At 40.3% G+C, this 27054-nt stretch overlaps 1 protein-coding gene across 1 annotated transcript; it reads right to left on the bottom strand.

The window, feature by feature from the left end:
- LOC140242779 (armadillo repeat-containing protein 2-like) lies at positions 1 to 26675 on the bottom strand. The gene is made up of 18 exons (XM_072322538.1): positions 26581 to 26675; positions 22812 to 23215; positions 19418 to 19490; positions 18698 to 18851; positions 17941 to 18178; positions 16561 to 16640; positions 14886 to 14984; positions 13723 to 13910; positions 12307 to 12409; positions 11313 to 11485; positions 8905 to 9098; positions 5972 to 6212; positions 4483 to 4645; positions 3433 to 3555; positions 2954 to 3067; positions 1867 to 1999; positions 831 to 991; positions 1 to 374 (listed from the first exon to the last, which is right to left on the bottom strand). Exons 2-18 carry the CDS (start codon positions 23039 to 23041, stop codon positions 187 to 189), a joined length of 2655 nt encoding a protein of 884 aa, XP_072178639.1. The 5' UTR covers positions 23042 to 23215; positions 26581 to 26675; the 3' UTR covers positions 1 to 186.
- Positions 26676 to 27054: the final 379 nt, after the last annotated feature.

Below are 27054 nucleotides of genomic sequence, written 5' to 3'. Positions count from 1 at the left end.
CTTGTGCCTTACATCTGAATGTAGACCCACAACAACCGCAAACTCTATTGCCAAGGTCATGTCTATCTCTTGTGGAATTGTTTTTCTCAGGAAAACACACACCACACCACACATACATACACACATGCACACACACGCAAGGGCACACAGACTGAGATGATCATGGCCAATCGCGGGAGGATACGTTCACGTGGTTGCCATGACGACATTGGTTGGGGTATCTATGGGGACGAGGTCCGAGTGGTGCTGCTCTATCCTGTCCAGGAGCTGGGAGGCCACGGGGCAGAACTCCGTCTTCCAGTAGGACTTCATCAGCTGCTGGGTCTCCACATCCCAGTCCACACCCTCTGGTGTCTCCAAGGCAACCTCCTCATCTGGGGGACAGGGGAGAGATGGAGAAGCAAGATGAGAAGATGAGGAGACACTCTGTGGGTGTCCACCTCTGAGCTTGCTCTGATATTACTTGCGACATTGCATATCCTCCCTGGGGTGACAAAACCTCATCATCTCAATTGGCAGTATTCTAAAAACTCCTTACTCAATTTGAAGTACCAGAAATACTGATACAAGTTGTAAAACAATACAATTATCAATGTCATCAAAACAAAGTCTCCGCATCATTTGACATCAACATCGATATCTTTTCATCAAAAATGTTGCGAAAATAACCAGAATACTTATCTCACTCTCAAGAAAATTCAAAATTTTTTAGATACAGGGTCTCGTCACCCAGGGGACGAAATGAAGAATATGGATGGTAACACTACATTGTCATCTTTGGTAAGAATGAATAACAGCATCGGCAGAGATAGTCAGTCAGGAGGGCTTACCGAGATAGTCGACCAGGAGCTCGGACAGGTCATTGGTCTCCTGCTCCCCTAGAGTGTCCACTGCCTTGACCATGTTCTCGCTGTAGTTCCACAGCGTCATGCACACCATACCGGCCAGCTGCCAGTCGCCCCGCCCATAATCCCTCAGGACGTCAATCAATCTGGTGGTTAATTGTGGCAGAAATGAAAGTAGGGGATGGATGGTCTTTTACTTCTTGCAATTAACCCTTTAAGTGCTAATTAAGCCTTTAAGTGCCCACACACTTTTACATCGCTTGACAGGCTATTTCATTTGCATTAAGTAGGTCAATTACCTTTCTTCCGAAACTTAGCACTCATATGTATGTTACACAAGGCCCCTCAAGCATGGTATGAAAATCCAGCTTGTCCAGTGCAACTGTAATACAAGTACCATTGTAAGATTACTATGTTTGTGTGTTCCCTACTCAACACTTTATTTTACTTCATTATGCTTCAGAGCTTTCGTTCTGATCAGTGTACATACTGCAGCAAGGTTTCAAGAAGATATATCAATTTTTGTTTGCACAATTAAACCTGTTAGCATTTTACTGCCAAGTCCCTCCCATATTCAAAGAACAAAAATAATTCCAAATCTTTTAAATTTCTATTTATTTTCTCTAGGTACTTTGGCCTCTCCCAGTCAGACTATAAGAAAACTCAATTTCCTTCCAACAAGGAAATGTAAAGAGACTCAGAATCAATCTACTGTATAATCATTTCATTTATGCTATTTAATGGTTTTGAAGGGAACTGAAACTATCTCATCAACCTTTTGATTTTTTTTTTTCATTTCCTTCCAGTGTTGATAGCTCCTTTTTGGTGGAATTACAAGAGCACTTTCTCTTTAATATCTTAGACACAAATACTGAGAGAAAAAAAAAAATCAAGAGAAACTTAGAAGCAATGCACAAAGCATTTTGTACAGGCTGTCTACCTCTGGTCTTATAGTAACAGTTTTTAGTAGTTTGGAGGTTTATTGAAATCACATATTTCATCACAAACTACGAACACTCACTTGCTAATCCCTCCCTCCTTCTTGAGGGTGGGTCTCCTGATCTCATCTGCCATCAAGTTAATCAGCACACCGCACGCCGTGTAGACCACCTCCCGGTTACCGGAATCCAGCAGCATCACCATCATCTCATCAACTGTACAGAGCAAAAGGAAAAATGATCGACAGTTTTTGTAACCATGGAAACCAAAACAAGAGCCTTTCAAACCAGAGCTATGGGGACAACATCTGGGCAATCTTAAAACAGTCCCCGTGTAAAACGTTAAAACGGTCCCCCGCAAACTGTTGCTCGGACGTTGCTGAAGTAACTTTTGACAAATTCTACTCTAGCCGGCTAGGGTAATTACCCCAACATTTCCCCAGCGTTACCTAGACATTAACCCGACACGCCTTCTGTTAAAATGCTCTCGCGGTAAAATTCCTTTGATACAGTCAGTAAGCATGCACAATAGTCCAAATAGAATGACACATCGCTCGCTGATCACTTGCATGGATATTGTAAGCACACCCCCTTCGCATTCAAATGGGTAGGTTGTTACGGAAACTTACCTGGAGGTTTTCAGTGTGTGTCTGTTAAAACGGTACGTAACAACCTACCTGGAGAAGGTCTTCCGTGTGTGTCTGTTAAAACGGTACCCCTTGCTCTCTCCTTTGGTTTTATTGCCCCAGGCATGGAATTTTGTTCTCTGGATGTTGTCCAAATGATTTTTGGGGTAAGGTTTGTCAAAAGAGGGCTTTATACTCTACTAATAATTTATGCAAAGTCAACCCAGCGTGTCAATGCAAGTGAATCTTAGGTCGACCACACAATGAAATGTGAAAGAGACATAATTTCTTTGTATGTTTGTTCATTTGTTTTACTATTTACAAAGTTCTACATAGATGTGCTTGCTAGTTTCAATCTGCAAGAGATGTATGAAAATCAAGTCTTTCTCCCGACACATGCACTGGATGATACAGCGACCGATGCTGAACGCTCAAGTTTTACAAGAAGTGTTGTCAGATGAATGTGTTTTCCTGGTTTTTTCATCAATCAATTACCAAGCACTTAAACAGTTTAGGCCACACAACAACCCAGATGTTAACTCACCCTTCTTTGCCGTGATAAAGTTGCGTATATCGATGGAGCGTGACAGATTTCCAAAGACCCTGGATGACTCGATCATTCCTTCTGTGTGGTCAGTGACAAGCTGCTTCAGTAGCACTAGCAAAAAACAGAAGATGATCATAAACCTCACAGTGAATTTCAAACGTGCATGATTACAATCATGTCAATGACAATGATTACAATTACCAAATTTATTGGTGTATCAGTGGCACCAAATTTATTGGTGTATCAGTGGCATATCAGTGGCATATGCGAATTGATCCCCCCCCCCATTCCTCCTTACCCTTACCCTCCCCCTCCCTCTCCCTCTTGTATTGTACATTACTTTACTTCTGCATGCTTTGTTATTCAGTTGTTGTATTTGGAAATAAATGTAAACATAATAATGGGCTCGAATCAAAACCAAATTAGAAAATATCAGGATTGAGCCCAGATCCTGCCCCTGAGAGGCGAGAACTCACGTCTGGCGATCTGTATCTGCCTCTCCACGATGGCACTGTTGATGATGTCATAGAAGGAGAGGTTGTTGATGGTGATGAGGGCATTCAGCACCAGTTCCTCGCTCTGGTGGATGTCCTTCGATTCTAGAGGTCAGAGGTCATAGGTTAGATGTCAATGACAATGACACTGAATAAAAGTGAGAGGGCAAAAACATGTATGTTAAGGTTTAGCTGACGATCTCAGCTTATGGAACATCGCTAGCCTAGCCACACTACCGGCCTGTACTCTATGAAATTCAGGCTGGCATCCTAGTAAGACTGATGTGTTGAATATAGTTTGTCTGGTATCTAAAAACCTAAGCGTAATCCCAACTGAAAATGTATGCAGGACAGATACAGCCTTGCAAATCAAATGTAATAACTCCCGTACCAGTAGTTTTGGATGCCACGCTCATGACAACAGCATGATATGAGTATGCGATAATAAAGCATAAACTCTGCCAAAGATAACCAATTTTTTTGCTTGGAAATATGAAGGATTGCATAAAACCAACAAGACAAAATCTTGGAACTACTTATGAACCGGATAACTCCGGGTGATCTAATGGGCACTGAGTCTGGCCTTTATTTGTTGTGCTGCCCTTATCTCCCCTCGTAACCTGTTGAGTGCCGAGTATACTCTGGCAGGGGTCTACGGAAAATGCGTGTTGTAGCAAAATTAGCCCATCCTCAACGAGTTAATCAAATGCTTCAGAAATACCTTTGCAATTAAGAGCAAAGTATATGGGTTACACCAAGGCTTAATGAAACACAGGCAGACAATGCCAACCCCTCCTGGTTCCTCCCAGGTGACTAGCAAAAGTCAGCAAATGGTTATCAACCAGGTATGTTGTGCCATAAGAAGAAGGAAAGATGAAGAAGAGGAATATGAAGAAGACGAATATGAAGAAGGAGAAGAAGATGAAGAAAAAGAAGAAAAGAATACAAAGGAAAATACAAAAAAAAAAGAATACAAAGAAAAAAGAAGAAGAAGAAGAAGAAGACAAAGAAGAATAGAAACAACAGTCTCACCTAGGACTTGCATGAGGAGGTCGACGCAGGTCTCGTTGGCGGCGATGAGGGGTCCGATGTCAGGGTTGATGGAGAGATTGGCCACCACCCTGATCAGCTTGATCATCACATCTTCCGTGCTGCCATCTGGCTTGGTGTCTCCCGCTGGTTCACTGTGACTCTCCTGGCAGGAAACAATGAGGACTCCAAGTCAGTATCAAGATTACGTTTTTATACAGAAAGTTTTTGGTTTTAAACAAGAGACCCGCGGGTCTAGCGCTCACCTGAGTATCACAAGTTAACCTTTCACGCAGTCACTAATCTAAATTATTCACAGCTCTACCAAAATTTGACCAGGCATTCTCAAGTAGAAGATGGAAATGTACAATAAGGGCCTAAATTTTTTAAGATTCCTTAATTATTGGGGATTGGGGCCCCCTGGGGCCCTCTGGGTGGGGCATGGTGCCCATTTTGATAAATTTAGATCCTGACCCCCTTGGGATGCTACCTGCCAAGTTTGATGAAAATCCATCATGAGGTTTTCAGGAAGAAGATAAAAATGTACAATTTAGGCCCCATTAGGACCCCTCCTCAACCCCCTCCCCTGGGTCCCAAGGGGGGCACCCGTGATTCTGCCATGAACAAACTTGAAACTACAGTCATCAATGTACTAACTCATAGTATTAACTTAGCTCCATCACTTCTGGTTCTAGAGAAGAACATTTTTAAAGATTCCTTAATTTTGGGGGGTCTTGCCCCCCTGGGGGCCCCCTGGGTGGGGCATGGTGCCCATTTTAACAAATTGAGTTCCTAACCCCCTAGGGATGCTACCTGCCCAGTTTGATGAAAATCGGTCCTGGGGTTTTCAAGAAGAAGATGAAAATGTAAAAAGTTTACGCACGACGCATGACGCACGACGGACAAAGGGCGATCGCAATAGCTCACTTGAGCCTTTGGCTCAGGTGAGCTAATAAAACCAGAAATGTTGGTGTGCATTTTAATTTTGAGAATTTTACGAGAACCAAGATTTGCAAAATTAAAATTCACACTAAAGTTCTTGTCTACACTACATGCTTTGACTGTCAGTGGAAATTCATGAAACTTTCATGCAGCAAAAAAGGCCATTAGCTTCAATTCGCGAAAATTTCATGTTGCAAAAATATCTTGCTTTTACAGCTTAAAGCATACCAAATACACACACAAACACATAACCATTTCAAAATTCATAGGTAAATTTGTAGATGACAGCTAAAACTTTTAATTCCAGTACTTAAAGTTCATCATGTAAAGTATAACTTCAAATCAGACACTAGGATGAAATTAAGGGAGCAGACTGCCTATTCTTTTGCTTATCTTTTCTTCCATGGAATAATTATAAACCATGGATTTGATTAACGAACTACCTTGATGAATTTAGGTTATATATTATGTTATAAGCCAAAAGTGATGAGGGAAAATCAAAATGGAAAAGAAACACGCTGACTCGCAGAGGATAACTTTGAAGTCGTACCCTGAGATCCTTGGCGAAGTATCTTCTGATGGAGCCCTGGAGCGTCTCCATGGCGCTCTCCGTGTTAAAGAGACAGTAGCGGCAGTCGTCGTTGCGCGCCGTCAGGTTGCCGAGGACGAAGGCCACCCTGACGACGAGGTCATTCCTCTCCGGGTGCTTACCGAGGAGGGAGAGCAGCGACTGGAAGGCAGTTGGGTGCTCGGCCAGGACCGCAGTGCAATCATTGTTTAGGGTCAGCTTGCTGTCGGGGGGAAATCACAATAAATGTTAAAGGAGACCTCTAGATGATGATTTTTTAACTTTCGCATTGGAACAACTGTAAATTTGTTCTACTGAGTACAAAGTTTCAGAATTTATCGTGACTGGGATGAGAAATAAGAATGTTTTCAAAATTTATGACAAACTAATTGAAATGAACAAGGATGACAACATAACAGCCTCACCATAAGAATGCATGAGTTGGGGCTCAAGGAAGCAGAACAAAAGAAGGAAGCATGCATAGATTCTACATAGGTGAACTTGTTAAGCAAGCAGTATTGTAATGGAATTGCACTGCTACATTTCTGAAGAGTGTGAGGCTCCTACGCCATCAACAGTGTTCAGTGTAATTTGTTTACGGTTTTTCAGAGTATTGGTTTCTCCGCTCAAGGACCACAATAAATTCCACAAATCTATACACGGAGCTGTCAATTCATGTAGTACAATAATGATGTGAAATCATAAAAATCATCTGGAATGCCCCTTTAAAGGATGTATGTCCAAGGACAGACACAGAATTGCTGGCCACTTTGTCAACTTAAAGGACAAGTTCACCTTGATATACGTGTGGATTGAGTGAGAGCAGCAATATCAGTAGAACACATTTCTGGAACTTGGAGGAAAATTGGACAATCCGTTTAAAGGGGATGGCTAGTACCTGATCAGTGGGAATCAGTGGGAATGCTGGGGGATGATTGTTCCAATCCTTGTGGGAGTCATTTAAGAGTACATTATATATCTACTGTTGTGTGAAAATTATTTGCTTCAGAATGGTCTCATATTCAAATAATGTGCAGTTAAATGTTTCCAGGTTAGCATGCCTGTACAGTGACGGGGCGATCGTTAACTGCACATTACACTTGCACATTACTTGAATATGAGGATTGGAACAATCATCCCCCAGCATTCCCACTGATTTCCACTGATCAGTTACTAGCCATCCCCTTCAAAAGTTATTAATTTTCAAAGTTTCTGTGCAGTCACTGCTGAATGAGAAGACTACTACAGTGTGTGATGTCATCACATGCAAAGAACAATGTAAAGAAAGTATAAAGAGAATTCCACAAAATTTCACTTTTTGAAAAAAAAAGAACACATTCCCTCGACTTGTTACTGACATAATATGTTGAGGGTTATTATTCCTCCTGTTTTCTTAAAGAGGCAATTCAAGCGCTCTTTTATTGCGTGAGAAAAGGAAAAGCATGACAAATTTTCTTTAATTTTGTGTATATAATTCCATGCATCTGATATTATAAATTGGAGTAGTCTTCTCATCTGGTGATGGCGGCATTGAAACTTTATAAAATAAAAATTTATAACTTTTGAATGGGTTGTCCAATTTTCCTCAAACTTACACTGATATGTTCTACTATAAATAGTGCTGCATTCACTCAATCCACATATATATCTAGGTGAACTTGTCCTTCAATAATGCACGACAAATCTGCATCAGAGTTGGACTCACGAAAATTTATGCATCATGCAAACAGGAACATGTATGCGCAGTGACATAATATTGCATGAATATGTGGTCAATATGTACAAAATGCAGGTTCTAGGGCAATTACCCCCTGGCCAATTACCCCAGACCCTTCCCCTGACCCTAACTCTAATCCCAATCCTGAACCTAATCCTAACCCTAACCCTAACCCAAACTCTAACCCTAACCCTAAACCTAACCCTAATCTTTACTCTAACCTTATCACTATAAACCAACATGTAGCCGGGGGGTCCTTGGGGGGTAATTGCCCTGATACACAATATGTACAATACAGCACATCTACTGCAAAGCTTCTGCACAACTGGTTGGGGGTGCTGGGGTACTGTTGTGCATCATACCTGAAAGCTGTATCAACATTTTATGGAGGCACATGAGCCTCTCCTTGAAAAAAAAAATTCCACATCCATGTCTTAAAAGTTTGAGAGACTGTATGGGTGACTATTTTGGTGATAAGATTCAAATAGGAATTAGTTTGAAACTAAAATTCTGACTCTCATAAAGACGTATTATGAATTTTTCTCACAATGTCTACATTATTTACTTTTTCCTATGGTACTGGATCTGCTGCAAACTTCTGACATTTTGTTGGTTCCTACTTAAAAGATAAAGTAGCATCTTGTGGAATGCCAAGTCTTGGCTGGAAGTCACATAACACAAGCTCTGTCACGAGGTAAGCACCAACCTTGGTCACGACAACACCACACACACAAACACACACACATACACACACAACGGAACGGTGACACAACAATTGCTCCTGTGACAAGCGCTCTGGTCTTATTTTCTCCATGAACTAAAGGTTAGGGTTAGGGTTGTGAAAGGGTTTTAGTTTTAGTTTGATGTGAGGCAAAGGTTGGGGTTAAGGTTATGTGCATGGGCAGGTTTTTTTGTTTGGCTCAGCGTGCAGGTATTTCATTGAAGCAAATAAATTGTCACAGGAGTGATTGTCATGGAACCCACAAGCACATGATGTAATTGACTGCCTCCTCATAATGTATAAGCAAATCTTTTTAAAGAGATTCTTAACCCTTTGTGCAGTTCGAGTGCCGATTGATGACACAGAAAATCCCATAGCACTGTACACACTGTCCAAAGTTCCTGGCACCAAAAGGGGTTAGCCATGACCAAATTTTCTCATGGCTGCTTTGCAATGAGGAGAATCGGGCAGTCTCACCTGAGAATTCTCGAGACGTGCATCATGAGGTCTCCGTCGCCGGTGAACAGCTCCATGATCTCGCACAGGCCGGCGATGATCTTGTTGGCGAGGAAGTCGTGCCGGTTCTCCCCGCGGTCTGCCAGGTGGCGCAGCGTGCCCACGACCTGCAGCAGCAGGTTGGACAAGTTCTTGTTGTTGGAGCCTTTGGTTGCCTGGATGCAGATCGAAAAATAAAAACAAAACAAAACAAAACAAAAATGACAGAACTTATTGCAGAACTTAAACCTCACTTTATGAAGATCAATGTCATAGCAAAATTATTTGTCCCTAGGGTGACAAGACCTTGTATTTCATTTGGCATACTAAAAAAAAAAAAGGCACCTCCAAATCCAATTCAAGAATCAAAATACTGAAGCTTAAAAATCAACATTCATCAATGTAATCCCAAGCAATGTTGCTGCATTATTTGACATCAACATTGATTTGCCTTTGCAAAATTGTTGCGAAAATGAAGAAGTTTTTTTGCCCTCTTGAAAATTCCTGATTTTGAGATACAAGACTAATCTGAGTAGGCTGGGCCTCCTACAAACTAGCAAACTATTATCCACTGTCAATATTGCGCCAGCGCAAATCCATTCAACTGGTCTGTAATCAGGCATTAATACTTAGATTCCGTTAGTAATGTTGAGAAGCCTTCCTCCATGTTCACAATATACACAATGCAAAAAACACACAAGCAAACAAACAAACACCACATGCAGCATAACATCTTTCTCTGCCATCAAAAACACACACTGGTACATGTATTTCATTTTCTGACAACCTATCAGCATTACATTAATGCATGTAAATAATGTCTGCTACACACAATTTCAATGATAGCCTTTGACACCCACCATTTTACATTAATTCCTTTTGGTTTGTTCATCACTCTATGGCAGTAAATTGACTTTGGAAGTCATCTGCACTTCATCAGCATATCATGAGGCCTATATTTTACTCAGGGACAACCAAACTATAGTACAGTACACTCCAGTACAACGAACACGGTTATAACAAAATTCTGGTTACAACAAAGTAAAAATTCAGACCGCAACATTATCTGCACTATGTTTTTTCATTGTTAATTTGTTCGGTTATAACAAAATTTTGATGTAACGAAAGAAAACTGCAGGTGCCGAGGACTTCGTTATAATGGGAGTCCACTGTACATTAATACCATTACCACTACCACTTCGTAACACAAACACTACCACTATCATTACCACTATCACTACCACTAACACTAACACTACATTACCACTACCACTATCACTAACACTACCTCTACCACTACCACTAATCTCTACCACTAACCACTACCACCACTGCCACTTCCACTTGCACTACCACTACCATTCCCACATCCACTACCACTACCATTCCCACTACCATTACCATTCCCACTTCCACTACCACTAACACTACACTAACACTAACACTACCACCACTTACTACCACCACCATCACCACTACCACTACAACTACCACTTCCACTACCAATACAACTACAACTACCACTTCCACTACCACTACCACTAACCAATACCACTACTACTTCCACCACCACTACCAACTCCACTACCACTTCCACTACTCCTTCCACTACCACTACCTCTATCGCTTACTACCATAATAGTATCACCAGGGAGGTGCTAGAGAAGGAGAGGCAACTAAAGCTCTCCTTTGAAGTCATGCGCGGCACCGCCGAGAAGTTATGCGTTCAACTACAGGTGTTACCCATGTGCTTTGACAAAAGAGAGCATCAATAATCGGGACTAGCGCTCTCACATCTGCTCCTACTGCAATTCGCTCTCTCTTTCAATGTGATGGCAACAATGAATTTGTGTACCTTGAATTGGAGCAGCGAATCAAACTGCAGTGTAAAACTCACAATTTTAACAGCAAATAGTTTAAAAACACGCTGGAACACGCTTTAACGGAGTACTTTATTTGAAAGATCAAAATATCCCTTTATTAAAAGATAGAAAATTAACATGTGGAAATGTGCGCATTTTAGAAAAAATTAGGTTTTTAAGAGGGCCTAATTTTAATTTCCTTTCGATTTGCGAATTACGAAGAAACTAGAAATACATGTTAATAACAGTGAATTCTTTCCTAAACTATTCTAAATCGATTCGAGTATTTCATATAAAATTTTGCGGTGAAATAGAGCTTGTAATTCAACGAAAGGTGAAATGCGTTCTTCGTCTCCGAACTTCGTCTTGCAACTAGAGCGGTGCCGAGCATGACTTCAAAGCTTAATGGAATGCTAGACATCCCATTGTAACGCCTTGAACCCAAACATGTGTTTGCATGAATTACGAAGAGTTGCCACTCCATCTCTGTAACACCTCCCTGGTATCACAATGTTAAGCACTGCTTACTGATGCATTTACAGCCTTGAGTATCCGTCCGAGAGCTTCGATTAGACCCTTGTCGGACAGCGCTACATTCATCTGGGCATTGGCTGATAGGCACTTGAGTCCACCTATGCAGTAGACCAGGGCTTCCAAGTTGGTTGTGTAGTCAGTCTTGGCTATAAGTGATACTATTAAATCTGTTGGAGAAACACATGGATGTGTAATATGTCTGAATACACAAAAGTGAAAAGCAAGAGATATATATATATATATATATATATATATATATATATATATATATATATAGATAGATAACTAGCTAAACAGGTATACGAATAGATAGACAGACATATAGACAGGCAAGTAAATAGATCTATATCAACAGAGGAAGAGGTATACGGAATTGGGAAAGAAAAGAAAACAGATGGACAACAAAGTTAACAAAAAAGGACAAATAGACAGTTGTTTACATTTGTCACAATTATTACAATTTAGACAATTATGGCTCTTAACGTACTTGACTAGGCTCTTTGAAAAGCTTTGCCTTTATTCAGTCACCTTTAGAAGCACTTTATAAAAGAATAATCTTGTAGTAAACAACATGAAATATTTGACAAGTGCAGTATGTGTTTGTGAGTCTGTGCAATATTCCTGACATACTAGTTTATATATATATATATATATATATATATATATATATATATATATATATATATATAGTTTGTTATTTGTGAATATAGAAATGTTTGAAAGATTTTTTCATGTGTACACCCATAGAGACTATCCTATGGTATTATGCGTTCTAAGAACTGATTACTAATTGTTATTATTATCATTATAACAATAACAATCAGTACATTATTTCCAATGTTATGATCTAATTTGTTACCAAACCAGATGGTGAAGCTCTAAAGAATATAACTTTCTGCTGAAAAATAGAAGCACTTGAATATCTCATGATTGCCCACTGCATTTCCACCTCCCTATCTCTGAAACGTGACAGCAAAAAATGACATACCTAAAGTGTTGTTCTCCAGGAACAGAGTGTCATTCTTCTCATCTCGGCTGAGTTTAAACAGGAGTTTGCACAGTGCCTTCAGGTTGCTGCCACTAACATCCAACTGCATGGAGAGATAGATAGATAGATAGAATGATAGATAGATAGATAGATAGATAGATAGATAGATAGATAGATAGAATGATAGATAGATAGATAGATAGATAGATAGATAGATAGATAGATAGAATGATAGATAGATAGATAGACAGATAGATAGATAGAAATTGTGTTCATGATGCATTCACACTCTTGGCACAATTTCTTCACAATGGTGTTATACAAAACAAATATGGAAGCTAATCTGAGATTGTTTTTTAGACCTAACACAAATAAGCATGGGCCTCACTATTCCACAAGTGAACATAGATATGAAGGAATCAAGGTTAAAGATGTATAGCCTTTCAAACCATGTGGGTGGAATGAACATATTCATGACTACAAATTAAGTTATCAACTTTACATACTGGGCTTAGCTTTCATTTAGGAAATTTGATTGGTGACAAAAATAAGGAACAATGGGGATAATAAGGCACAATATCAAAAGAATTCAATGTTCTTTTTTGACTTTTCTAGCGATGAAAGAGCACTAGCCTCACCTCTTTCAGAAAGCTGGGGGAATGATATTACCCTTGACAATTATGTCTGAGACAAGGTGAGGGAATGTGTACTTTTCATATAAAATTTTACTTTGTGGAATTTTCTTTATATAATAATTGATCTCATTTTCCATGTATGACATCATAATCTGCAGTAGTCTTCTCACTCAGCAGTGGTGCCTACAAAACTTCAGAACTTTTGTACGTATTGTCTGATTTTCCTCAAACTTTTACTGATGTGTTTTACTATGATTGCTGCATTCATTCAATTCACATGCATGTTTGGGTTTCAAAAATATGTTTTGGTGACCTGAACAGGAAGCTAAGATTCAAAAGGGATTCTTATATTTCCTTTTATTTCACACCACCAAAAATTTCAGTCTCAAAGATTTCAGTGACCCAAACGGGTCATTAGAGGAAAAATTTAGTGTCAACCCTCTGTATACTATAATACAACCTGCAGTTAATATATCGTCGCTGGAGTGACAAGACCTTGTATCTGAAATTTTGGTGAAAATGACTTTTTTAGATTAATGGTCAAATAATGGGTTAAGTGATGTCCTGGCCAAATCCCAGCTGTCTTATTCCAAAAATGAAGCCACCACGCCATGTCAAAGGAATGGCTATCCCATTCGCTATAGTGCTTTGGTCGCCATGTTTTTTGGCTCTCCTGAACATCTGACATTGTGTAGATACGAGGTCTTGTCACCCCAGCGGCGATATTGCATTGCATGGAACGAGGTCCTAGTCTAATCCGGTGTGACAGTTTCTCACTCACCGCCAGCACCAGCCTGGCAGCCTTGAGTAGTAGTCCAGGATCGGTCTGGTCCAGGAGCTTGAAGATGGTTTTCAGGGCCGAGGATCTCCTCTTGGCGCCCCGCCCCAGCATGTCACGGGCCTCCAGGGTCAAGTAGAGGTCATCGCACAGTAAGCACACTTCCTGCACTTCCTCAAGGGCCAGGTTGGCTGGTATTTAAAGAAAAAAGAAAGGAAAATTAAATAGAAAATAATACATATTTAGATGTCACCTCACGCAGACAATAATTGGTTATAATTACTACATTAAAGAGACACCAAAGCTTAAGGAGACAAATCTGTGTCTCCTTAACCCGTTGAGGACAAGTCCCAAGTATACTTGGGCAAGTGTCTATGTGTGTTGTAGCAAAATCAGCCCATCCTCAATGGGTTAATGTTTTCAGCTACATATGATGACATAAATGGTATCCCGGGGTACCAAATAAAAATCAGCCATTTTGTTGAATTATTTATTTTTTTAAAAAGGTTGTACCCTGGGTGCCAAAAAGAGGAAATTATTTTGGTGCTGGAGCTAGTGCGCACTAGCCACTGCACTGCACTGCACTAAAGCACACGCTAGTGGTAACGCAGCTTCCATGCACGCATAGTATAACATGCAGTGGCATGGGAATGCTATGTACACGCACACACAGTGCATGCATTTTCCTCCGGCTGTCCTCGAGTGGACAGGAGGTGGCACTACACAACGCGGTTACCCGGGGTACTACGGCACCCCAGGTAACGTGTGATGCATCATATATTAGCCCACTCATCCATGCTTTACTGTTGAAAAAACTTTGCACACATGTTCCATACACTGTCTCCCTAAAGCTGTATCCAGAGTTATATGACGTGATGAAAAAAAAAAAATATGATAACTCCTTATTGGAAAGAAATTTAGATTAGATTAACATTGTCATATATATCTAACTTCATAGTAGAGTTTTTCTTGTAAATGTTTGTACAAAAATTCAAGATCACAAGAAGAATGCTGAATAGGTCCTCACCATGTAAAGCAGTCTGGGGTTATTTGCACTACGCAGTTACCTATGTCACGGGAAAATACATGGAACAAACAGCAAGCAGGTACCTAATGTGCAATCTTGGACAAGTAAAAAGTCAACGGCATGTATTAAGGCCACTCACCTTTACATAATGATGAGATCTTATCGAGTATGGGACTAACTCGCTCGTTCCAATAGAGGGCCTCCTCCGGCGACTCCTCCTCTCGTCGGCTGCCACTCCCTATAAAAAGACATACACGTATCAAATGAAGAACTTCATGTTCACCATAGTAATCTCATATCTGCATTGACATATTGCATCTGATACAACAACTATATAGATTCTTGCTATCTGATTGGTTGACTGCTCATTACATGACGCTTGCTAAAAAGTATCATTGCAGGCTGTGGCTGCTGGGCATGCAATATTTGTCGACAATTGTTGGATATTGCACTTTGATGTCATCTCCTAAACATACAGGTGTACACTACCAAGACAGGCACCTAACCAACTATTGCACTCCTCTGATATCACAATATACATATTTTTGCACTTCAACCACTTCAACAACAACATGTCCTGTGAAACACATCAACACAAGTGCTCAATAAAAATGTTTCTTCTCATAATGGTAATTTGTTCAAATGCAAAATTTTCTTTTTGTCTGTCAGGAATAACAATGAAAAATGAGCAGCTACTGGGTACTTATGATACCGAAGTGGTCAGAGTGCCATGATAACCATTCATGGGCCAACATACAGCAATTGGAAGTATATTACTCTTGGTTTTATCTTTGCCCATTGCATGAATAAGGACCATTCACTACTGTTTTATTAATCGCTTCATGGGTATGGTTCAAGCCATGACCTGTATATACAATAATGATCACCTTACTCAGGAAAAGGTGATTGAAGATGAATAAGAATAGGTAAAATGGGTCAATCCAGTAAATTTTTCATTCTCCTATATTTTATGAAAGAGCAAGCCATCTCCTATATAATTTTTAAGTTTGAGATTATAAAACAAACACAAACTTTTTTTAGTTTTTTTTTCAGATTATCTAGAACACTTTCTTTTTTTTTTTCTTGAATTATGTGATTAGGTTTGTTCCAGAGGGTTCTTTTCATTTCTTTAAAGAAACCATCACAAATGCTCCAATTTCAACTCTAATAACTTTTGAACAGAAGATGCTATTGTGTTGAAAGTTAATATTAGTCATTAATAGAATGTACTTAATGAGTGTATCAAATTTCAGTTTAATCTGATAATCCCTTCATAGTGGTTGCTATGGAGTTTTATACCCTGTTGTCGTCACATTAATTGCACGGAGCTCCGCTTGGTGAGATTAAGCACTTGAATAGATTCTAAATTTCAAAGCTTCTTTTCTCATTTAACGTTTTTCAAAGGGTGTACATTCTTCCTACTATTACATGGGTCTATAGGAAAGCCCATGTGTATTGAGTTATATGTCATTTCAAGACTTAGAGTATGCTCTTTCACAATCTACCCTACACTTAACCCCCTCCCCCCCCCAAAAAAAAAAAAAAAAAAAAAAAACAGGTCTGGTGACTTTTTGGTGGTTTTGTGATGCAAGATCACAAATGTTGGCTCACTTCATTTGTTCCCTCACTGGAATCAACATGAATACCAATGAAATAAAATTGACAGAAACATGCTGTAAAAAAAACCAAACTAACAAACAAACAAAACAAAACAAAAACAAAACAAAACTGTATCCAAATTCATGAAATTCTTAATCGATTTACGTCGATATAGGGCAATTTGTCAATCAGTTGCATAAAACTGTATCCCTCACCTGAGCGACTGCTGGCTGATTGTCGGTCGCTGGAGTAGCCACTCTCGGCTCGTTCTGTGCCAACACTCCCTGCTGATGATCTGTAAGTGTATATATATATATATATATATATATACAAGACATACGGCAGACTTGACAGATGCAATAATAAAGCCATAAAGCAGTAATCAGTTTCTCCACACGATATCTATCATTGCATCTTAGGGCCATGGTCTGAATCTCACAATAAACCATGGTACCACTTGTTGATGTGTTGTTATCAAAATGCAAATTTGGCAGGGGGGGGGGGGTGGGTAGATGATACAGTAAGGGAGAAGGATGAGACCAGGCGAGCATTGCTTTGTTAGTTGTGATTGTCTTGCTTTCTTGCTTCTTTCACTTTCACCATTTCACTTTCACTTTCACCCTCACTGTATCCACAGAGAGGGTGTGATAGGGGGAGGGAGGTATGGAAAGGATGGAATGTGCAAAGAGTCAATACTGCTAAATATTTCATCATTATAAGAAGGTTTACCTGACACTTTGGGCATCTCAAACTCAGATTATTTTTCTTAAGGGCTTTTTCAACATCTCAGGCCCCCAAAGAGAGCACTGAAAATCCTACAGAATTGAAAAAAGAAATCCTGAGTTCAGACTCAATAGTGATGCTGTAAATGTGGTGCCAACAACAGTCTAAACTGTTACTCAAAATTTCTTCATCCCCTTGATATGTTCTTTATTTTCTTTATTACTTTAATTAAGACATTAAATCTCATTTGAATTTGATCTACCCTTCAACCATCTACTGACATTATCAAAAAATCACAGGAAAGACTTATCACTGGTAATATCAAATCTTCAATTCATTATTTCTTGTTTGGAATTTTACAAAAAGATCTTGGGTGATAGACAGCAGATTATCATCTTTCACAAAGTTTCAGCCTTTTTTGTATGTATTTTTCTTCCTAAAGAATGTTACCCAAAGGACTGCATAACCATAAACCTGCGGGAATTACTACCACTCTATAAACTTTTTTTTTTTTCTACAAAATTTAGGTAGCCAAATAGGCAGGTCCGAGTTACTAGATTTCTGACGTCTTCAATGACCAATGATCAAGAACATGATGGGACACAAGCAAGCATGCCAAGAAGTATTCACAAATACCATAAAATTCTATGTAGATTTTCATGAAGGCACAGTAATATCAATTGTAAGCTCTTCTACACAATACAAGTAGTTCATGAATGGGAGTTCTCTGAACTTTATCTGTATCTTGAAATGTGCTAGAGAGGTAGCAGAACGGAAAAAAAAAAGAAGAAAAAAAAGAGGAGGGATTCCAGCTTGAGGATTTGGACATCTGTATTCTTTCGATGTTTTCCATCCACTGAACGATCACTCACCGGCTGCTGCTGGTGCTGCTGGTGGTCAGACTCTCGGCCGATCTCACCCTGGGCATGCCGCTGTCTGGGGAGGGGCGTGGCAACTCCTGCTCCCCTCCCTCCCCGCTGCCATCTTCCCCGTTGCCCAGGAGCTGCTGGGTACGCTCCTTGGGTCCACTCTGAACTCGCCTCTCCCCCATCAGGGGTCCACCTTTGGGCGCTGAATTCCTCCTGTCCAGTGGCTGGGGCAAAACTTGGACTGTGGACATTCGCACCAAAATTTTCATGACATTTTCACATGTACATATCAGTTGCATACATCCATACACATCTGTATGACAAGCTAAATACTATGTATATAGTAGTACATGGTATAAAATGCACAACACCAGATTAAATGAATGGCAATTATGTAATATGTAACACCAATTAATATGCTTTTAGAGTTTCCTCATCAGACTGCCAAATAGTTTTGAAGAGTCATTCACAAAACATGAACTGTTTCTTACCTTGGATAAAGTGCAGGTGTATCACAATTTTTCCAGCACAAATTCATGGTTTTGTGCATGGGTGTGCACTTAAACAAAATCAATAATTTGAACAAGATGGGAAATTCAACTAATCTGCAAATGTAACACACTACTAAATACTATGAATGCAGTTTATGGAAATTGACAATAAAATGTTGAGCACACTCCTTTTAGTATGCATACATGACTCATTGATAAAACAGTAACACTACAGCTCAGCTCTGAGCAAACTGCACAAGACTACTCACTTTTCTGTCCATCTTGACTGAGAGCACTGCGAAGTTTGGGTGGGGGTCTCCTCTTTCCCGACCCCGCCCTCTTGGGGTCGGCAGAAGGGGGCTTGGGGAGTCGCGGGGCATAGTCATCCACAGATATGGGCTTGACAGGGGGTGGGGCAGGTTTCTGTGATGGGAGAGCAGAAGGTAATGGTTGATATGTCCCTAAAGCCACGGACAAATGTTTGCTTTGCCATACAAACACAATGTCTGATAATTTGGAATAAAGTGCTAATCATTACAATGTTCTCATAATTAACACTTTTGCTACAACAAGAGAAGGGGGGGGGGGGAATAAGAACATGGTAACAGAGTTATTTCAATGTTTGCAAATTCATCTACACGGTACAGTTTGGGTTTACAGCTATCCTGATCTCTCACAACCATGCCTGTTACTGAGTGCTCTGGAGTCTATGGCTTGCACTTTCTACAACTGTCTACATCCTGCATGTAAAACCGCACTTTAGGATATCTTTGATTGGCAACTTTGTCGCATTATCAAAATATTCCATGATCGACTTGTATAGTGGAAAGGAAGAGCATCAACTTGTAGCTCTACCTTAGCCCTTTCTGTGCCAGGGGACTTGATGGTGTGTACAATGCTATAGGGTTTTCTGTGTCAATCTGCACTCAAAGCACACAAAGGGTTTTGAAACACACAAAATGCCAAGATGCAAGGTGTGGTATACTCACATGTTCCAGTGGAGAAAGTCTGGCCCCAGACGGTGGCCTTGAGTCTACCCCATCAAAGTGCCTTGATCCCAGGCTTTTTTTTTTTTTTTTTTTTGGTGGGGGGGGGGGGAGGGAGGGAGAAAACATAAATTCATTTGGGTATCAATATGGAGCATAATGAGGTATTTATCAACACATCAACACATATTCATATATACACAACCAGCTTCTTATAATTTAAACAGTAAGAGGTATCTTCATATTTTTTTTTTTTGAGGGGGGGGGGGGGGGGCTATCCATCTCTAACATACAATGTAGTGCCATATTCATCCTTACAATTATTTGCACATGGCCGAAAGCCATATTGACATTTACTCTCACTCAGACTGACAGTCACAGATGCATGTTGACACTGGCAGATTGTAGTCCATGCATGAATGAGTCCATTGTATTATAACATGTATGACTAATCCTCAACATCCCATCACTTCAACTGAGCCTGTCTTTTGTGGGAGTCAAGTACTCTACAGAGAAATCTATATTGTACCTGTATGCAATTCATTTTAAGTTTCCCACTAAATCTTACACTGGAGGGTGAGTATTTAAGCAATGGCTGATCTAAATGATGAGTAATTTTTGACGCTTTGAGATGAAATAATTGTACATTATGAGGAGAAAAAAGAAATCCACCATACAGGCATATTCCAAACTCCAAATCTGAGCAAACCATCATTATCATGCTTTAACACACTGAGCACAAGCGGCAGCCTCATCCTGTTTGAACACTTTTACTGTTTGTAAGACAGGTTAGAATTCTACCCCCTTACAATGACAATGTCACTCTCCATTGATGTACATACATTGTACGGGGAGCACACAGTGTACTAATGTCCATTCCCACACCACGAAATGAACTGGGAATCAAACTGACATGACTATTTTTTTTACTGATAATAGATCAACAAGGCGAAGAGGAGATATACACCCAGTCAAATTTCTTGCATTTTCCTCACTTCAAGGAATAATTTCCCTTTTCAAAATTGTACAGCAATTTTAGTCAATGGACATACTATTGTGCTCAAAATGGTGTACAGTCTACAGTATGTGATGAAATTGCTTATACAAATAACATTTTGTTCAGCAGTCATACCAAAATGCAAAGTAAATTGCTATGCGATACCAGGAAAATCATTTTCCACAAGTAAAGACCCAGTAGCATGGAGATACCATGGAATAGGAAAGCTGGCCTGAATTGAAGATATTCAGGAACATTTATCACTTTATCACTGCACTCCATGTAACACACACAGCCGGAGAAATTTTACTGGACTAGAATGTAACCAATGCGCGTACCCTTGGATGCACATATTTGCCGACAGGCAATTCTATTCTTCATAGCAGGCCAGTGCTAGTCATGTTTTTCAAATGTACCCCAAAAGGCAATAAAGAAAGATCAATCACACTGAGGTAACCTTGTTTCCCTCCACTACAGGGTCTTTAATAGATACCTTATTGACAAACAACACCAGAAGAGCCTTGCTCCATACTGAATTTAAACTGGCAAGTCTGCAAGCAACACTTGTACAAGGAGAAAAGTCATGGACCATCACCCCTTTCATATTAATCTGATCACCACTTATTTTACAGTGGATCTGGTAAATCTCAGATAATGAAAAAAGCAAAACAACATTAATCTGTTGAGAATAAGCTGACGTACATACTACATGTATAACACACATTTCCCATAGACACCTGCCCGAGGATACTTGTTACCTGGACAGTTTGGACTACCTGGTAGTTTTCAATGGCTTTAACACGATGAGCATGACAGAATACACACTCCCTGAAAAATCACTTCAATGCATCAATTCAAGTAGATGGACTTCCAGATTGCGCCTTTCTTCTCAGCTCTCATTAAATTTGCTAATCCCTTTCAGGAATGGATAATTGTCCCCTCAACATCTTTGTTTCCAGGTTGTCTCTTATGCCCCCCCCCCCCCACTTCATCCCCTTTCATACTTGAAATAGGGACAAGTGTCAATCACTGCTACATATTGTACAAGGGGGATTACAGTGCCAAATTTAACAATACAAGGATTACAGCACCCATGTGTTTGTGTGTGCTTTTGTATGAACTCTGATATCCTTGTCCTTTAGACAATGTCTATCTTGTCACATTGTGCTTATCAAACTTATCTCTCAAGGACAAGGTGTACAGTCTGTCCTGCAATGTTTTACTGAATCAAGCGTACCATGTTAATTGTACACCAAGTGCAATCAGAGTGCAGTACCACTTCCAGTATTTCAATGTCTGTTGCCTTGCATGAATGACCTAGTTTGCAAGAATGGGCCTTTTGTTCAGTGGTGAGCTCCTCAGTTAACTCTAATCTGTGGAGAATAAAATAAGCCTGGCACTGGAGGATTGACATATTGCTACTAACTACTAGTCCTCTTGAAATTGAATGGGGCAATGAATTTCTAAAGTTTTGGTGTTGGAACTGCTGGATGAAGAGACTACTACAGGTTATGGTGCCATGTGTGGACAACAATACAAAGAAAATATAAAGAGAATTCCTCAAAAATTCACTTTTCTAGCATAATGAAAGAGCACTTGACTAACCGCTTTCAAAAAGCAGGGGTAATAATTGCTACTCTTAACATATGTCAGTATCAAGTTGATGGAATGTGTAATTTTCATGAAAATGAATTTTGTGGAATTCCTTTATATTTTCTTTATATTGTTGATGAGTCTCCTTATCCAGTGGTTCCAACACCGAAACTTTAAAAATTCATATCTTTTGCATCGATTATCCCATTTTCCTCAAACTTTCACTGATGCATTCTACTAATGTTTCTGCTTTCTCTCAATCCACATTTCTCTTTGGGCTTGGGTTTCCTTTAAAGTGTATCATAAAACCGTTTGAAGAATGTCGCCAATCAGAAGCGCTGAAATGAGTTACATGCGCTCTCTTTATTCTTATTGCTATTAAAAATGCATGTGAGTGCAAAAAGTGTCCATACACTGCAGCAAAAAAAAACATATCTTCACCGCGTGTCATCCTAAGTGGTGGATTACCGATTTCTCTACACAGTCGTTTGATTCACAAGATTCTCTGCACGGCCACGGTTGATGGAATCTTGAGCAGCCCCCTTGTTTTGAAATACAAAGTTTTATCAGCTGATATTGTGGTTCACAGACCCATTTATAAAACAAATAATGCACAGTTTTAAGTTTGTGATGGTAGTGAAGATGCAGCACACACTTTGGGTGCTCACATTGTTGTGCATGTTGCACCATTGTAAATACCCTTGAGTGCACCGCACCTCCACTAACTCACCTACAGGTGCATTATTTGTTGTATAAAATACATCGCAACATAAAAGACCAAGAAGGCCTTCCACGATTTCAACATACCTGAAGGCTGAAGGCGGTCTCTCTGTTGGTGCCCTGGTGGTGCTACCACTGAAGAGGGTTCTCTTGTCCTCCTTCGGGGTGAACGGCCGCCTGGTGGGCACGGTCCGCAGAGCCGCCCTCGCCTCGTTGATGATCTCGGCGCTCGATTCCCGGTCTGTCTGCTTCTCGTAGAAGGCTCGGTCCTGGGCCTTCTTGCGGCCAGTCCGTCTAGTCCCGCCCAAGTCGGCCATGTTGGGAGAGTGTGGTGGTTGACGACGCTAACAGATGGAGTTGACTGTGGGGTTGCCCCCTCACATCCAGTGAGACACTACTGCACTAGAGTGTGTGTTGTTGTATCTGTGACATCAGGGGTACTGGTAGTCCTTTTCCCAGGAGATCCAGTGAGCCATATCACCAATTGCCCACTAGTAGTATAAAAATACAGCAGAATCTACAAACAGTACAAGTATAGAGGATAGAATTAGCAGAAAGAGAGAGAAAATAGTCTACAACTTTCTTTGTGCTTGCCTTCATGTTCAGACTCAGAGCTGTAGGAATGCAAATATTCAAGCCAAATTACAGGAACCCAAGAAGTTGAAAAAAGTGCTGTGATTTGACTGTGGATGTTTCAATTCCAGTGACCAAAATAACTGTTATAGGGTGGAAAAAGATATAACGATAAAAGTAAATAACTACATAAACAACAAAAATTCTTTAAATTCATGTCAGGATACAAAGTTAAAGTAGGCTTGGGAAATAAAACACAGAAAGTTGCTTCAATTCAAACAAATAATTAAAGTAAAATCACACTAGAAGACAAAATTCCTAGCTAACACATTGCAGCCTTTTCAAAGTTATTTTTCTTTAGCTAATTCCAATGAGAATCTGAAGAGAAGACAGAGAAACCATAGCTAGGTGAGTCAATCTGACCATGCGTATTGGTTACTGTACCAAAATTTGACCCTGCGCATGAGGAATACTAAACAAGTAGTCAAATGTCAGTGGTCACATTTTGGACGGTGCTACGGTCAAATTATGGACAGCTTACTTTACATAATTACAACACTATGCCAAGGGAAGAGTGTAAACAATGTTGTGAAGCCAGGTGCCAAGACATTCAATCTAGATGTCGGACTTGATTTTTTACCAATCAGTAATTCCTGGGTCAAGGTGCTCTATCGTTGGGGATATGTTCCACAAAGAATAGGACTGGCTTCGCAGAAATCCTCTCCTTTAGAAACAGACCGAAGGCTCTTATACCTGATACTGTCGGGGGGGGGGGGGGGGTAGATGCTCTACCCATGGAAACCAATGTGATCAGTCATTGGATACATTCGCCATTACTCTGTTATCAGAGTGCAGTAATAGCGCTTTATTAGCAAACTGACAAGTTGGTAGCTACAGTGTTGTATGATGCCTTTTTCCATGAAAATCCCAGCCAAATCTTTGATATTTCAAACAGCTGGTGAGTGCAATGTATTTATCAGATATCAATTTTACTATCTAATTTTTTATTTGTATTTCTATTTTTATTTGTGAATCAACATGTTAGATGTAATCGAGGGGGGTGAAGTACCTCATCCAGCAAATCCAAAGGGACATGGACAGTGCAGTGGTTTAATTCAAACTGCAAAAATACCCCCCCCCCCCAAAAAAAAAAAGTCATACTCAGTGAGTCATAGATTATATAGACTAGTCTAATGCACTTGTCAATGTAATGACGCACCCCACTACCCCCGGACATGGGTGCGTCATGGTCATTTTTTGACTGACAACACAGGGTTTTTGACGGACACCACAGTCACTTTTTTGACGGACAAAACGCTGCAAGTGACGACCACCACAGTCACTTTTTTGACGGACAACTCGTTGAAAGTGACGCACACCTCGGTCACTTTTTTGACGGACATCCTCGGTACATTTGACGCACCCCCGAAAATACTGAAACGATTTTTGCATACGTTTTATTCAAGCAATTTCATTTTCTTTTGGTCCGTGAACATACTTGTAATTTGTAAAAGTTTCGGCAAGTTTCCCTTACCATGGCCCTGTAAGCACCGTACCGTCATTCACCGTACATCACGCTGCTGCATGCTACGATACTAAGTATTCCGTACATTTATAGTGTGTATTCTGTGCATGCAATCCATACATGACAATCACGTGTGCAGATGCGCTGTGTGTGCGCGGCCATTGCTAGTCCGGTGGATGCATACTGCAGCGCAGGTACACACCACGCCACGGCATTCCCGCGAGTACACACAGCCCAGTCGTCGCTGTACGTAGAGATTCGCACTACGTACTTAACAGCGTCGCGCGTCTCGTCGGGCTAATAGGGAGCTTTAGATTTTAGACGCGCGGACGTTCAAAGGAAAAAAACATGTTCTGAGCGTGCGCAGTAGCGCGCGTAAAGTCAATCTATTTTTAGCTTGCGTCGCCTGAGTTTTTCACTACGCGTACTGGGCTATTTTCACGTCCGCACAGTTTGCGACGTAGAGAGCTTCTTCATGCACTGATCATATGGGGGCGCGATTGTATTTTTTAGACGTTGCGTCCCAGCGTAATCTAAAGCTACTTTTCCACACGACTCAGGGAGAGGAGAACGTCCAGCGCAAGCGTCGGCTCAAACGTCCGCGCGTCAAAATCTAAAGCTCCCTATTCCCGCGAGCAGAAAATGGCATGCGGCAGGCAGTTTCGTCTGCTGCCGCTTCTTTTACTGTCAAAAATTCGCCTTTGTCACCACAGAACATTATTTAAAAAATGTGAGGAGAAAGGGTGGCTTTTAAATTATTTGCTTGCCAGATTCTGGCAAGCATTTTCCCCTCTTATTCCAAAACGCTTCCCGACTTTGATTTTCACTTGCCGCGGGAAAACGCTCACTGTAATTTCACTCGCGGTACGTGTATACGGTACTGGTAGCGTGCAAAAATGCGTGCAGTTTTCCATAGTAAGTGAGGCACCCCTCGGTTCAGAATAATGCGTGTTATTTTCCATAGCCAAGTGATGTACCATGACGCACCCCTCAGTCAAAAATGTGACCGACAATGATGGGATTTTGACGCACCCCTCGCTCAAAAATTTGACGGACAAAGCTGGTAAAATGACGAACACCTGGGTCACAAATTTGACGGACCAAACGAGGAAATGACGCACCCATGTCCGGGGGTAGTGGGGTGAGTCATTACATTGACAAGTGCATAACACTCCTCCAAACAGACTCCATACAAATTACAATGTATGACATCTACAAATTCCACTGTTAAATTATTTGCCGACAACACCAAACTGTACGCCTGACAACATGATGAGACCGATAACAGCAATCTTTAGGAACATCTGTAGATCTATTATAAAGGTTTCTAAAACTATAAGACAAGATTTTTTCTGCCTAACGTTAGCACTCAACAGGTCTGCTGATGCAATTGTTGTGATGATGGAGATTTTATTAACAATAACAAGTTACCTCGTAGTACCATACCTAGTACCTGGCTGGAAATATAACTTCGCAGAATTTTGCAGGGGTGGAGACGTAGAGCTCTCCTCTTCAGTTAGACATTTAACTCATTTCTAGACACGAAAGTTACAGATCTCTTACGACGACATAACCCTACACGGAATTCGGTATATGGGACACACGAGAATCTTACTCTACCATAGCTACTGTACAATTTACTGTTGCGGACTTGTTTGAGGTGATGGTAATTAAATTTGTCTATTTGCAGATAGGGCGACATGTTATGAAAAACACGAATAACCTCAGAAAAAAGAACTGTAATCAATGAAATCTTACCAGTGATTACAATACCCATCAAAGCGCTAGGCATACGAAATCCACAGTGCAATTTTACGCCGGGTTTTAGGCAAATTTTAACAGACAAGCGTCGGTATTCACCTTGGTAGCGAACGAACGACAACAGCGGAATGGATAAGTGCATGAATGCAGATTTGAACGCAGATGGCGGCAGACTGCATACCACCAAGCACTAAACCTTTCTCTCTTCGGCACATTGGATGTATTACACAAAATAAATATTGTATTACACCCAATTGTACAACGTATACAGTAAAATGTAGGAGATAAATGACATTTTCCTGGAACATGGGAGAAGTTACAATGTCGATAACTGCATGAGTTCGATCAAAAAATCATTCAAAATGAAAAAAAAGCCACAAGTTTACGCTATATACTCGAACAACATATGGATGAAAGCATCACAAACTCAAACAATACAATTTTTCAAAAGTAAACACTTATCATAATTTA

This window comes from Diadema setosum, chromosome 19 (assembly GCF_964275005.1).
Source record: "Diadema setosum chromosome 19, eeDiaSeto1, whole genome shotgun sequence".
NCBI lineage: Eukaryota > Metazoa > Echinodermata > Echinoidea > Diadematoida > Diadematidae > Diadema > Diadema setosum.
The sequence above is the reverse complement of the archived record's forward strand: the minus strand, read 5'-3'. Positions and strand labels throughout refer to the sequence as shown.